At 40.3% G+C, this 13966-nt stretch overlaps 1 protein-coding gene across 1 annotated transcript in view; it reads left to right on the top strand.

Annotated features, from left to right (window-relative positions):
- DNAH3 (dynein axonemal heavy chain 3) overlaps positions 1 to 13966 on the top strand; it is a 193652-nt gene that overhangs the window by 161199 nt on the left and 18487 nt on the right. The window contains exon 52 of the mRNA XM_032605510.1: positions 8105 to 10246. Coding sequence (XP_032461401.1) covers positions 8105 to 10246 — 2142 coding nt within the window. The remainder of the gene's footprint in view (positions 1 to 8104; positions 10247 to 13966) is intronic.

Genomic DNA, 13966 nt, shown 5'->3' with positions numbered 1-13966 from the left:
AGGACAGGAATAAAGATGCAGACATAGAGAATGGACTTGAGGACACGGGGAGGGGGAAGGGTAAGCTGGGACGAAGTGAGAGGGTGGCATTGACATATATGCACTACCAAATGTAAAATAGATAGCTAGTGGGAAGCAGCCACATAGCACAGGGAGATCAGCTCGGTGCTTTGTGACCACCTAGAGGGGTGGGATAGGGAGGGTGGGAGGGAGACGCAAGAGGGAGGGGATATGGGGATATATGTATACGTATAGCTGATTCACTGTGTTGTACAGCAGAAACTAACACAACATTGTAAAGCAACTATACTCCAATAAAGATGTTAAAAAAAATAAAATGTTGCCAATCTAAAAAAATAAAGTTATAATAAAATAGTGACTGTATTCCCTATGTTATACAATATATCCTTGTAGCTTATTTACTTTATTCGTAGTCGTTTGTACTTATAATCCCCTTCCCCTATATTGCTCCTCTCCCCACTGGTAACCATTACTTTGTTCTCTATATCTGTGAGTCTGTTTGTTTTGTTATATTCATTAATTTGTTTTGTTTTTTAGATTCCACATATCAGTGATAACATACAGTACTTGTCTTCCTCTGTTGGACTTATTTCCCTAAGCATAATAGCCTCCAGATTCATCCACATTGCTGCGTGGCAGTATTTCATTCGTTTTTATGACTAAGTAATATTCCATTGTATACCATATCTTCTTAATCCCATCGTCTCTTGATGGGCACTTGGGTTGTTTCCATATCTTGGCTATTGTAAGTAATGCTGCCATGAACCTTGGGGGTGTGTGTGTCTTTTTGAATTACTGTTTTTGTTTTTTCCAGATATATATCCAGGAGTGTAATTGCTGGATCAATTTTTAGTCTTTTGAGGAACCTCCATACTGTTTTCCATAGTGGCTGTACCAATTTACATTCCCACTAGTGTATTTGAGGGTTCCCTTTTCTCCACATCCTCTCCAACATTTGTTATTTGTGGTCTGTTTGATGATAACTGTTCTGACAGATGTGATGTGATACCTCACTGAGGTTTTGATTTGCTTTCTCTAATAATTAGCGATGTTGAGCATCTTTTCAGTGCCTGTTAGCCATCTGTATGTCTACTTGGGAAAAATGTCTTTTCAAGTCTTCTGCCCATTTTTTGGTTGGATTGTTTGTTTTTTTAATATAGAGTTGTATGAACTGTTTATATATATTGGATATTAACCCCTTATCAGTCATATCATTTGCAAATATTTTCCCCCATTCAGTAGGTTGTCTTTTTGTTTTATCCATAGATTCCTTTGCTGTGCAAAAGCTTTTAAGTTTCATAAGGTCCCATTTGTTTAGTTTTGCTTTTCTTTCCTTTGCATTAGGAGATGAATCCAAAAAAAATATTGCTATGATTTACGTCAAAGAGTGTTCTGCCTATGTTTCCTTCTAGGACTTTTGCGGTTTCCAGTCTTATATTTAGTTTTTAATCCATTTTGAGCTTATTTTTATATATGGTGTGAGAAAATGTTCTAATGTCATTTTTTACATGTAGCTGTCTAGTTTCAGCGGCACTTACTGAAGAGGTTGTCTTTTCCCCATTGTATATTCTTGTCGCCTATGTTGTAGATGAATGGACTGTGAGTGTGTTTATTTCTGGACTCTCTATTCTATTCCATTGATCTTTGTATCTTTTTTTTTGTATCAACACCATAATGTAGCCTTGATTACTGTAGCCTTGTAATATAGTCTGAAGTCAAGGACTGTGATACCTTCAGCTTTGTTCTTTTTTCTCAAGATTGCTTTGGCTATTCAGGGTCTTTTGTGGTTCTATGTATGTTTTAGGATTATTTGTTCTAGTTCTGTTTTTTTTTTTTTTCCTAGTTCTGTTTTTGGTATTTTGATAGGTTTTTGCATTAAATCTATAGATCCCTTTGGATAATATGGACATTTTAACAACATTAATTCTTCCAATCCAAGAACTTGGGATATCGTTCCATTTATTTGTGTCATTTTCAGTTTCCTTCATCAGTGTTTTATAGTTTTCAGAGTACAGGTCTTTCACCTCCTTGGTTAAGTTTATTCCTAGGTATTTTATTCTTTTTGACATGATTTTAATGAGATTATTTTCTTGCTTTCTCTTTCATTATTAATGTATAGAAAATGAAACAGCTTTCTATATATTAATCTTGTATCCTGCAACATTATTGAATTCATTTATCAGTTATTTATTGGTTAAATTTAATTTATCAGTTAAAATTATTATTTTTCTTGGAGACTTTAGGGTTTTCTATATATAGTACCATGTCATCTGGAAATAGTGACAGTTTTCCTTCTTCCCTTCCAATCTGGGTGCCTTTTATTTCTTTTCCTTGTCTGATTGCTGTGGCTAGGACTTCCAATAATATGTTAACTAGAAGTGGCCAGAATGAGCATCCTTATCTTGTTCCTGATTTTAGAGGAAAAGCTTTCAGCTTTTCACCGTTGAGTATGATGTTAGCTGTGGGTTTGTCATAAATGACCTTAGTTATGTTGAGATATGTTCCCTCTATACCAATTTGGATGAGCGTTTTTTTTTTTTTTTTTTTTAATGCGTTACGCGGGCCTCTCACCGCTGTGGCCTCTCCCGTTGCGGAGGACAGGCTCCGGACGCGCAGGCTCAGCGGCCATGGCTCACGGGCCCAGCCGCTCCGCGGCACGCGGGATCCTCCCAGACCGGGGCACGAACCCGTGTCCCCTGCATCGTCAGGCGGACTCTCAACCACTGCGCCACCAGGGAAGCCCCTGGATGAGCGTTTTTAATCATTATTAAATATTGAATTTTGACAAATGCTTTTTCTGCATCTATTGAGATGATCATGTGACTTTCATCTTTCCTTTGGTTAATGTGGTGTATCACATTGATTGATTTGTGGATATTGAACCATCCTTGCATTCTTGGAATAAATCCCACTTCATCATGGTGTGTGATCCTTTTTACATATTGTTGAATTCAGTTTGTTAATATTTTGTTGAGGACTTTTTGCATCTATATTCATCAGAATTATTGGCCTGTAAATTTCTTTTTTTGTAGTGTCTTTGTGTGGTTTTGGTATCAGGGTAATGGTGGCCTCATGGAGTGAATTTGGGAGTGTTCCATCCTCTTCAGTTTTTTGGAATAGTTTGAGAAGGATAGGTATTAGCCATTCTTTATATGTTTGGTAGAATTCCCCTGTGAAGCCATCCAGTCCTGGACTTTTGTTTGCTGGGATTTTTTTAATTGACTACCAATTTGATTTCACTACTAGTGATTAGTCTGTTCAGATTGTCTATTTATTCCTGATTCAGTCTTGAATGATTGTATGTTTCTAGGAATTTATCCATTTCTTCTAGGTTGCCCTGTTTGGCAACCTGTTTGGCATATAATTATTTATAATATTATTTTATGATGGTTTGTATTTCTGTGATATCTGTTGTTATTTCTCCTCTTTTATTTCTTATTTCATTTATTTTTGTCCTCTTTTTTTGTGATGAGCCTGACTAAAGGCTTATCATTTTTGTTTATCTTTTCAAAAAAAAAAAAAACAGCTCTTCATTTCATTGGTCTTTTCTATTTTATTTATTTTTCTCTAATCTCTATTATTTCCTTCCTTCTGCTGACTATAGGCTTTGACTGTTCTTCTTTTTCTAACTCCTTTAGTTGGCAGATTAGGTTGATTATTTGAGATTTTTCTTGTTTCTTTAGGTAGGCCTGTATTACTATAAACTTCCCTCTTAGAGTTGCTTTTGCTTTGTCCCATAGGTTTTGGAAAGCTGTGTTTTTATTTTCATTTGTCTCAAGGTGTTTTCTGATTTCTTCTTTGATTTCTTCATTGACCCATTGGTTTTTAATAGTATGTTGCTTAGTCTCCACGTGTTCGTGTTTTTACCATTTTTCTTCCTGTAGTTGCTTTCTAGTTTCATACTGTTGTGATCAGAAAAAAATGCTTGATATAATATCTAGCCTCTTAAATTTGTGGAGACTTGTTTTGTGGCCTACCACGTGATCTATTCTGGAGAACATTCCATGTGCACTTGAATGTGTATTCTGTTGTTTTTGGATGGAATTTCCTGTAGATATCTGTTAAGTTCAATTGGTCTAATGTGTCATTTAAGACCACTGTTTCTTTATTGATTTTCTGTCTGGGTGATCTGTCTAATGATGTTAAGTAGGGTGTTATTAATGTCCCTTACTAATATTGTATTATTGTCAATTTCTCCCCTATGTCTGTTAATATTTGCTTTATATATTTGGGTGCTCCTATATTAGGTGTATATATGTTAACAAATGTTATATCTTCTTCTATGGATCCCTTTATCATTATATAATGCTCTTCTTTGTCTTTTGTTATAGACTTTGTTTCAAAGTCTATTTTGTCTGATATGAGTATTGCTACCCCTACTTTCTTTTCATTTTCATTTGTGTGAAATATCTTTTTCATCCCCTCACCTTCAGTCTGTGTGTCTGTAGCTCTAAAGTGAGCCTCTTATAAGCAGCAGTCTTGTTTTTTTATCCAATCAGCCATTCTGTGTCTTTTGATTGGAGCATTTAGTCCATTGACATTTAAAGTGATTATTGATAGGTATGTACTTAATTGCCATTTTGTTACTTCTTTTCTGGTTGTTTTTGTAGTTCTCAGTTCTTTTCTTCTTTTAGTCTCTTGTGGTTTGATCATTTTCTTTAGTCTTATGCTATGTTCCTTTCTATTTTTTGTGTATCTATTGTAGAGTTTTCATTTGTGGTTACCATGGGGGTCATATATGTTGACCTATAATTGTATCTACTTGTCTTAAACTGATAGTCATTTAAGCTTGAACACATTCTAAATGAGCTATGTTTTTCTACTCCCCTCCCCCATGTTTTGTGTTTTTGATGTCAAACTTTATATCTTCATGTTTATCCCTTAACTGTTTATTGTAGTTATAATTGATTAAACAATTTTTGTCTTTTAATCTTCATTCTAGCTTGTTTAAGTGGTTGATCCACAGCCTCTTCTATATATTTGCCTTCACTAGTGGGATTTTCCCTTTCCTATAAATTCTTACTTCTTGTTATAGCCTTTTCTTTTCCACTTAAAGAAGACATTTTAACACTTCTTTTAGGTTTGGCTAGTATTGCTGAACTCTTAGGTTTTGCTTGTCTGAGAAGTTCTTTATCTCCTTCAATTCTGAATGATAATCTTGCTGGTAGAGCATCCTAGGTTGTAGGGTTTTTCCTTTAAGCACTTTAAATATATAATTTCACTGCCTTCTGGCTTGCAAAGTTTCAGCAGGAAAATCAGCTGATAGCTTTATGGGGGTTCCCTTGTATGTGACTCTGTTTTTCTCTTACTGCCTTTAGAATCCTCTCGTTAATTTTTGCCATTTTAATTATATGTCTTGGCATGGGTCTCTTTGGGTTCACCTTGTTTGGGACTCTCTGTGATTCCTGGACCTGGATATCTGTTTCCTTCTTCAGGTTCAAGAAGTTTTCGTCCATGATTTCATCCAATACATTTCGCCCCTTTTCTCTCTCTTTCTTCTCCTTCTGGGACCCCTATAATTCAAATGTTGGCACATTTAATGTTATTCCAGAGATCTCATTCATTGCTTTCTATTTTTCTTCTTTTTTGTCTTTCTTTCTGCTCTTCTGATTGGGTGATATCTGTTATTCTATCTTCCAGATCACTAATGTGTTCCTCTGTATCATCTAGTCTGGTGTTAATTCCTTCCATTGTGTTTTTCATTTCAATTATTGTATTCTTAGCTCTGACTGGTTCTTTTTTTTGTGTGTGTGTGGTACGTGGGCCTCTCACTGTTGTGGCCTCTCCCGTTGCAGAGAACAGGGTCCAGACGCACAGGCTCAGCGGCCATGGCTCACAGGCCCAGCCGCTCTGTGGCATGTGGGATCTTCCTGGACCGGGGCACAAACCCGTGTCCCCTGCATCGGCAGGCAGACTCTCAACCACTGTGCCACCAGGGAAGCCCCCGACTGGTTCTTTTTTATATTTTCTAGTTCCTTGTCAAAATTTTCACTGTGCTTATTTATTCTTTTCCCAAGTTCAGTTAGCATTCTTATTACTAATGCTTTGAACTGTTTATCTGGTAAATTATTTATTCCTGTTTCATTAGTTGTTTTTTAGAGTTTTTTCCTTGTTCTTTTGTTTGAAACATATTCCTCTGTCTTCTCATTTTGTTTAACTGTCTCTGTCTCTATGAAAGTACATGAAACAGTTACCTATCCCAGTCTCGATGGAGTGTTCTTGTGTGGGAGTGTCCCTGTGCAGTCTATGTGTGCCCAGTGACTTTGGTGGAAGAGCTGAATCTTGAAGTGAGCATGGGTCACATCTTTCCCCAGGGTCTGCTGGCAGCTATCACCTTGGTGGGAAGGGGGCTGGAGATGGAGGGGCTAGAGCCAGAGCCAGGTGTGAGCTGAGCCTTCTCCTATGCTCAGTGGTCATCACCACCCCATCAGGGGCAGGGCAGGTCCCATGGTGCTGGAGCAGAAGCCCTGTGGGTTGGGTCCAAGCTGGCTCCATTCTCTGTAAATGTATGTTCTCCCCCTCCCATCAATGGCACCTTTATCTCAGAGGGGAGCAGTTCTGGAGCAAGGGAGGCCAGAGCAGGCACCCTGTATGGGCTAGGTGTGTGCTGGGATGGTCCCAGCACACCAGTCGGAGCTCCAGACAGCTCCTGATCCACTGCCTTCATGAGCTCCAGCAATGGATACCCTCATCCCATTAAGATGCAGTGCCAGGTCTGGACCAGCTCGGTCCACCCCCACCCCACCCCCACAAGTGCACACTCTCCTCAGCAATGGAAGCCTTCACCCTAGTGGGGAGCTACACCAGAGCTAGAGGAGCTGGAGCAGGCCGGGCACATACCGGGGCAGTGGTGGGAAGCTGGTCAGTGCCCCAGGCAGTTTCAATCTGCTTTCTTCATCTTGTTCCCGGGAGTAGGCAAGCTTGTGTGCACTCTTTATGAGTGGAGTCTCAGTTTGTCCTAAAAGTTCCACTGGTTTTCAAATCAGCTAAAGGAATTTATCTTCCTGGTGCCAGACCCCAAGGGTGCCCAATATGTGTTTGAACTCCTCACTCCCAGGGAGGATCTCCAAGCCTGTGACATCCCCTCCTCTTCTGCATCTCCTCCTAGGGGCACAGGTCCCAACCTCATTGCTTCTCCTCCCTTCCTACCCAACTCCATGCGGATCTCTGTTTATAGCCTTGGTTGTAGAAGATTCTTTCTGCCAGTCTACAGTTGGTTTTCAGTGAGATCTGCTCCACGTGTAGATGTACTTTTGATACGTTCATGGAGGGAAGTGAGCTCAGTGTCATACTACTCCACCATCTTGTTCTCCCCAGAAGCTTACAGCTTTGAGGGAGAGACAGACAATCAAAACTAAACCAAAAAAACATCACAGATTGCCGTCAATGCTATAAAGAGAATGGATGTTCTAGCCTCTGAGATGAAAGAAAATGCTCCACAGAGAGGTGGCTTTTAAAATGAGCCTGAAGTCTGGTCAGGAGCCATCTAGATGCCATTTACAGCCTAGGTTAAGAGCTCATGGTAGCGAAGCACTTGGGATCATCAAGGATTGAAGTAAGGTTCTTGTGACTGAAGACCAGGGAGCAAGGCAAAGATGAGGTGGGGAAGGTTGGTGGGCCACCCAGACCATGGTAAGAAGCTTGGGCTTTTTTTTAATTAAGATTTTATTTTTTCAGAACAGTTGTAAGTTCATAGCAAAATTGAGTTGAAGATACAGAGATTTCCCATATACCCCCTATTCCCATACATGCCTAGCCTCCCTCATTATCAACATCCCCCACCAGAGTGGTATATTTGTTACAACTGATGAACCTACATGGACACATCATTATATCCAAAGTCCATAGTTTACATTAGTATTCATTCTTGGTGTTATACATTTTACAAGTTTGCACAAATATGTAATGACATGTATCCATCATTATGGTATCATACAACATATCTTCTGCCTAAAAATCCTCTGTAAGACCTTGGATTTTTTTTTTTTTCTTTGCCAAATATGAGAAGTAGCCACTGCAGGGCTGTAAGTTTCAGGCAGAATGTCTTAATAATAGTCTTATCTCTGTTTTTTGTCCCAAACAGGTAAAATGACAGAAGATTACTGGGGGGTATCAAGAAAGATTCTCGGAGATCTGAAATTCTTGGAGAGTCTTAAGACATATGACAAAGACAACATCCCACCAATGATCATGAAGCGGATCCGGGAAAGGTTTATTGATCACCCAGATTTCCAGCCGGCTGTTATTAAAAATGTGTCATCTGCGTGTGAGGGTCTGTGCAAGTGGGTGAGGGCCATGGAGGTGTATGATCGTGTGGCCAAAGTGGTAGCTCCTAAACGGGAGCGGCTGAAGGAGGCTGAGGGGAAGCTGGACACACAGATGCAAAAACTGAACCAGAAGCGAGCAGAGCTGAAGATGGTGGAAGACCGCCTCCAGTCCCTGAACGATGACTTTGAAGAGATGAATACCAAGAAAAAGATGTTGGAGGAAAACATTGAAGTCTGTTCCCAAAAGTTGATCAGAGCAGAAAAACTGATCAGTGGTCTTGGGGGAGAGAAGGACAGATGGACAGAAGCTGCCCGGCAGCTGGGTGTCCGCTATACTAATCTGACAGGGGATGTGTTGTTGTCCTCTGGGACCGTGGCTTACCTGGGGGCCTTTACCATGGATTATCGGGCTGAGTGCCAAAAGTGGTGGTTGGCCCAATGTAAGGACAAGGTCATCCCCGGCTCCAGTGACTTTAGTCTTAGCAACACATTAGGGGACCCTGTAAAAATTCGTGCCTGGCAGATTGCTGGGCTGCCCACTGACTCCTTCTCCATTGACAATGGCATCATTGTATCCAATTCCAGGCGCTGGGCCTTAATGATTGACCCTCAGGGGCAGGCCAATAAGTGGATCAAGGATATGGAGAAAGCAAATAGGCTGTCAGTCATCAAGTTCTCGGATACCAACTACGTGAGGACGCTGGAACACGCTCTGCAGTTTGGTACCCCGGTCTTACTAGAAAATGTTGGGGAAGAGCTGGATGCCTTTATTGAACCCATCTTGCTCAAGTCCACATTCAGACAGCAAGGGGTTGAGTACATGAGGCTTGGTGAAAACATCATTGAATACTCCAGGGATTTTAAGTTATATATCACAACCCGTTTGAGGAACCCACATTATCTCCCTGAAGTCGCCGTGAAAGTCTGTCTCCTCAACTTTATGATCACCCCCTTGGGCCTCCAAGATCAACTCCTTGGCATCGTGGCTGCCAAGGAGAAGCCAGAACTGGAAGAGAAAAAGAACAAGTTGATTGTGGAAAGTGCCAAGAACAAGAAGCAGCTAAAGGAAATTGAAGATAAGATCTTGGAGGTCCTTTCCCTTTCTGAGGGCAACATCCTTGAGGACGAGACTGCCATCAAAATTTTGTCCTCCTCCAAACTGCTTTCCGAAGAAATCTCTGAGAAACAGGAAATTGCTTCAATGACAGAAATGCAGATCGATGAGACTCGGATGGGCTACCAGCCAGTGGCTGTCCACTCTGCCACCATCTTCTTTTGTATCTCTGACCTGGTCCACATTGAACCCATGTACCAGTACTCCCTGACGTGGTTCATAAACCTCTACGTGCACTCCCTGGCCCACAGCAGGAAGAGTGAGGAACTAGAGCTACGAATTGAGTACATCATTGAACATTTCACCCTAAGCATCTACAACAATGTCTGCCGCTCTCTGTTTGAGAAGGACAAGCTGCTTTTCTCCCTCCTCTTGACGATAGGCATCATGAAAGAGAAAAAGCAAATTAACGAGGAAATTTGGTACTTCCTTCTAACTGGAGGCGTTGCCCTGGACAACCCCTTCCCCAACCCAGTTTCCGAATGGCTGTCTGAGAAGGCGTGGTCAGAAGTGGTTCGTGCATCCGCGTTGCCAAAACTGAAAGGCCTCATGGAACATTTGGAACAAAATGCTAATGAATGGAAGCTCATCTATGACTCAGCCTGGCCCCATGAGGAGGCGTTCCCTGGATCTTGGAAATTTCTTCAAGGTTTGGAGAGGATGGCGATTCTCCGATGTCTGCGGCCTGACAAAATGATTCCAGCCATTCGGAAGTTCATTGCTGAACACATGGGAAACGTATACACTGAAACCCCTACGTTTGATCTCCAGGGGTCCTACAATGATTCCAGCTGCTGCGTACCATTGATATTCGTGTTGTCTCCGGGTGCAGACCCAATGGCAGGTAAGGGCAGCATGTTGTGTGAGGAATATTAAAAGCCCAGAATGCATGGATGGATGACAATAGTTTGTCCCTTACAGCAGGAATCTCAAATTCAAATGGCTTTGAGGGTCAAGCAGTTAACAGACTAAGGCAGGGCTGGGGCAACATAAGACTTCTTCTCCTGCCTAAAGCGGGCAGCTGCTCCTCAGCTCTTGTGCATTGTGCCATCTGATAATGTGATCCCAGGATGACCAGATCATCGCTTTTTCAAGAGCAACCAGAAAGGTAGAAATCACCCATTTTTAAATCTTGATATCTCATTCAGATTTTTTCTTAAAAAAAGCCAGGGCTAGATTGAGCCAAGTGACTGCTAGTTTATCACCTTTGTCTTAGACCATTTTCTCAGACTGTTGCTTCTCTCAGCTACGCTTCTTTCTTTTCTTTCAATTTTTAAATATTTTGAGTAATTAATGCTGCATGTAATAAAAAAATAAAATAAAATAAAACAATGCAAAAAGTATAGGACTATGGCCCCATTTTGTCCCCTCAAGGGACATTTGGGGAAACATTTTTATTGTTAAAACTAGGGGGTGCTACTGGCATCTAGTAGATAGAAGCAAAGGATGCTGCTAACTATCCTGCAATGCCCAGGACAGTCCCCCACAACAAAAGATTATCCAGCCCAAAATGTAAATAGTACAGGTGTTGAGAAACCCTGGTATAAAGTGAAAGGTACATCTTCCTCCTAACCGTCTTAGAGACAACCACTACTAACAGTTTGTGTATGTTTCCAGAAAGTGTTTGTGCATATAAAAGGGTGTGAGTTGTTGACAGAAATAGATTCGTTTTCTGTTCTGTTGGGGAATCTTAAAGCTTCAGTTTTCTCTGTTGCTGAATGAAGAAAGAATACCAGAAATGCAAATGACATAGTTGGCAGTTCTGTGAAAGCTGAGGCATTTGACATGTATCCTGACCCGGTTAGAAAGCCAGCACTTCTCCTCAAAAGCAATCAGAGGAAGGCGCTGAAATGAACTGGTACCCTTTCCAGGTTCCTACACCCAAATTATTGTTATTGTCAAAGCTCAATTCATGACCCCTTTCTAGCATCTTTTCTCCTTCCCCTTTGTCCTTTCTGTGGCAGGCTTATACAAGAGAAATGAGGGGAAACCAGGAAAAGTAGAGAAGAGAAATGGGGACAAGGTCAGAATATGGTCTGTAAAATGATGATGCTGTGTTGGGAGAGGACAGGCCTGTAAAATCCAAAGGTGTATGTAGCTTGTTCCTGTCCCTCTGTGCTAGAGGCTTGATTAGATTCAGCTGGGATAACTTCCCAGGAAACTGCAGGTACTGTGTCCCTCAGAGTGTGCCATATTAGGAGGCACATACTGTCTGGTCATCTTTTTTCATTAAGATTGATCAGTGGGTTCAGGCATTGTCAGTGTGATTCAGCTCCCGACTCCTCCACCGCCTCCTTTATAAAGTTTCCCATCAGCCTTTCACCTAATATGGTGGTTCTCAATCTTGGCTGCACATTGAAAGCACCTAGGGAGCTTTAAGGAAATCTCCATGGAAAGACGAATACCATATGATGTCACTTATATGTGGAATCTAAAATATGGCACAAATGAACCTATCTAGGAAACAGAAACAGACTCGCAGACATAGGGAACAGACTGGTGGTTGCCTAGGGGGTGGGGGGTGGGAGAGGGATGAGTTGGGAGTTCGGGGTTAGTAGATGCAAACTATTATATGTAGAATGGATAAACAATAAGGTCCTATTGTATAGTGCAGGGGACTATATTCAGTATCCTGGGACAGAACATAATGGAAAAGAATATAAAAAAGAATGTATATATGTGTATAACTGAGTCACTTTGCTGTACAGCAGAAATTAACACGACATTGTAAATTAACTATATACTTCAGTAAAAAAATAAATCAAAAGCAGTCAGTGAGAAAAACAAGATTATCTCTAAAGAACAGCAGTTAGACTGACAACAAATGTCTCAATAGCAACAGTGCAATTTGTGGAATAATACCATCATTGTGCTAAAAGAAAGTATGCAAATGTAAAATCTATCTTTCAAGAATGAGGGTGAAATAAAGAGGACATCTCAATTAAAAATTGAAAGAAAGAAGAAAAAAAAAAAGAAAATCTCCATGTGCAGGCCTCACCCTCAACCAATTAAGTTAAAATCTTTGTGGGTGAGACCCAGGCACTGTGTTTTATAAAGCTTTTCAGGTAATTTCAGTGTGCAGCCAATGGGAACCACTGACCTAATGGTTTTATCAGCCTTAGAAAATCATTACCCAGATCCATTATTTCATTAGGGGCTGCAAAATGAGGATATTTTAATTCTATCATTCCTCCCACATTTATTAGCTGGAACTCTTCTATAAAGAAGGATTTTTCTTTATCAACTCTTTGGTTTACTCTAAATATAGTTCAAAAAGGACAGGCAGAAAAGATGCTTGGTTCATACTCTTTATTTACCAGCTTTCAGAATAATGAATTGGTGCCCTAGTAACCTCCAAAGTTACTTAAGCAGTAAGATGGGGGTTTTTGGTACGATTATTAATGTATTAGTTTTAACATATTGGATGTTTCAAATATAGTGGTATTTTACTTCACTGCTGTCATTATTCTTTTTGATGCTCAGATTATTCAGTCTTTGGCCTGTGGTAGCACCTCTGTATCAATATGCTTTTCACATACCCCAGTGGTTTTTGATAACTTCCTTGCTGTGTAGAACTACCATAGATATTTCAGGCTTATCTTGAACAAATGTTTCTCCAAGGAACTCCAATTCCTTTAGCAGGTGATGGTATTTGGAGACCTGGGGTTCCCATCACTACTGAATGCATCATTGATTGCAGACCTTACTTTCCACTAATTCTCTTTTCGGCTGTATCTAACCTGCTTTTTTAATCAGTGCTTTGAGTTTTTATCTTCAATGATGGTGCTTTCCATTTCTAGAAGTTTTGTTTTGTTCCAAATCCATGTATTTTTGTTTTCTGTAGAACTCAGAATTTTGTTTTCCATAGAACTCTGAATTTTAGGCTACTGACTCAAGAAGCAATGTGGAAAAAGTAAACAATTCTTCGGTGAGAAATTAAAACTCAGGGGTGTAGATTTTTACAGTACCCTATGGTATGGGATTCTCAAGCTGAGAAATTTCCCATAAAACTGATCCAGAAATTTCCCATAAAATCTATACAGAATGGCAAGATGCTGGGGACACCAGTGTCTGCATATGCAAAATTGTTCTGTTAGGGCACTCCTAAAACCCAAGATATATCAGACTCCCTCAAAATAACACAAACTTACTGATTGTGAACTCAACAATAAAAAATTATAAACTACATGAGGAAATATATAAGGCATAAGGCATAATCACTATAAGGCATAATCAGCCCATAGAACAATCAAAAGAATTAACCCCCAATATTATGGGGGTATTATGGGCTGAATTGTGTCCCTCCCAAATCTGTATGTTAAAACCTAATTCCCAGTAGCTCAGAATGTGACTGTATTTGGAGATAAGGTCCTTAAAGAGTTAGTTGTGAGGTCATTAGGGTAGGTCCTAATCCAATATGACTGGTGTCCTTATAAGAGGAGATTAGAACACAGACACACTGACAGGAAGAAGACCATGTGAGGACACAGTGAAAATATGACATGAGAAAATGACTACAAACAAGCCAGGGAGAGAAGCCGCAGAGGAAACCAACCCTGCCAGC

The sequence above is a fragment of the Phocoena sinus genome, chromosome 15, assembly GCF_008692025.1.
Source record: "Phocoena sinus isolate mPhoSin1 chromosome 15, mPhoSin1.pri, whole genome shotgun sequence".
Taxonomy (NCBI): domain Eukaryota; kingdom Metazoa; phylum Chordata; class Mammalia; order Artiodactyla; family Phocoenidae; genus Phocoena; species Phocoena sinus.
Note: the sequence above shows the minus strand (reverse complement) of the source record. Positions and strands in the feature narration are given on the sequence as shown.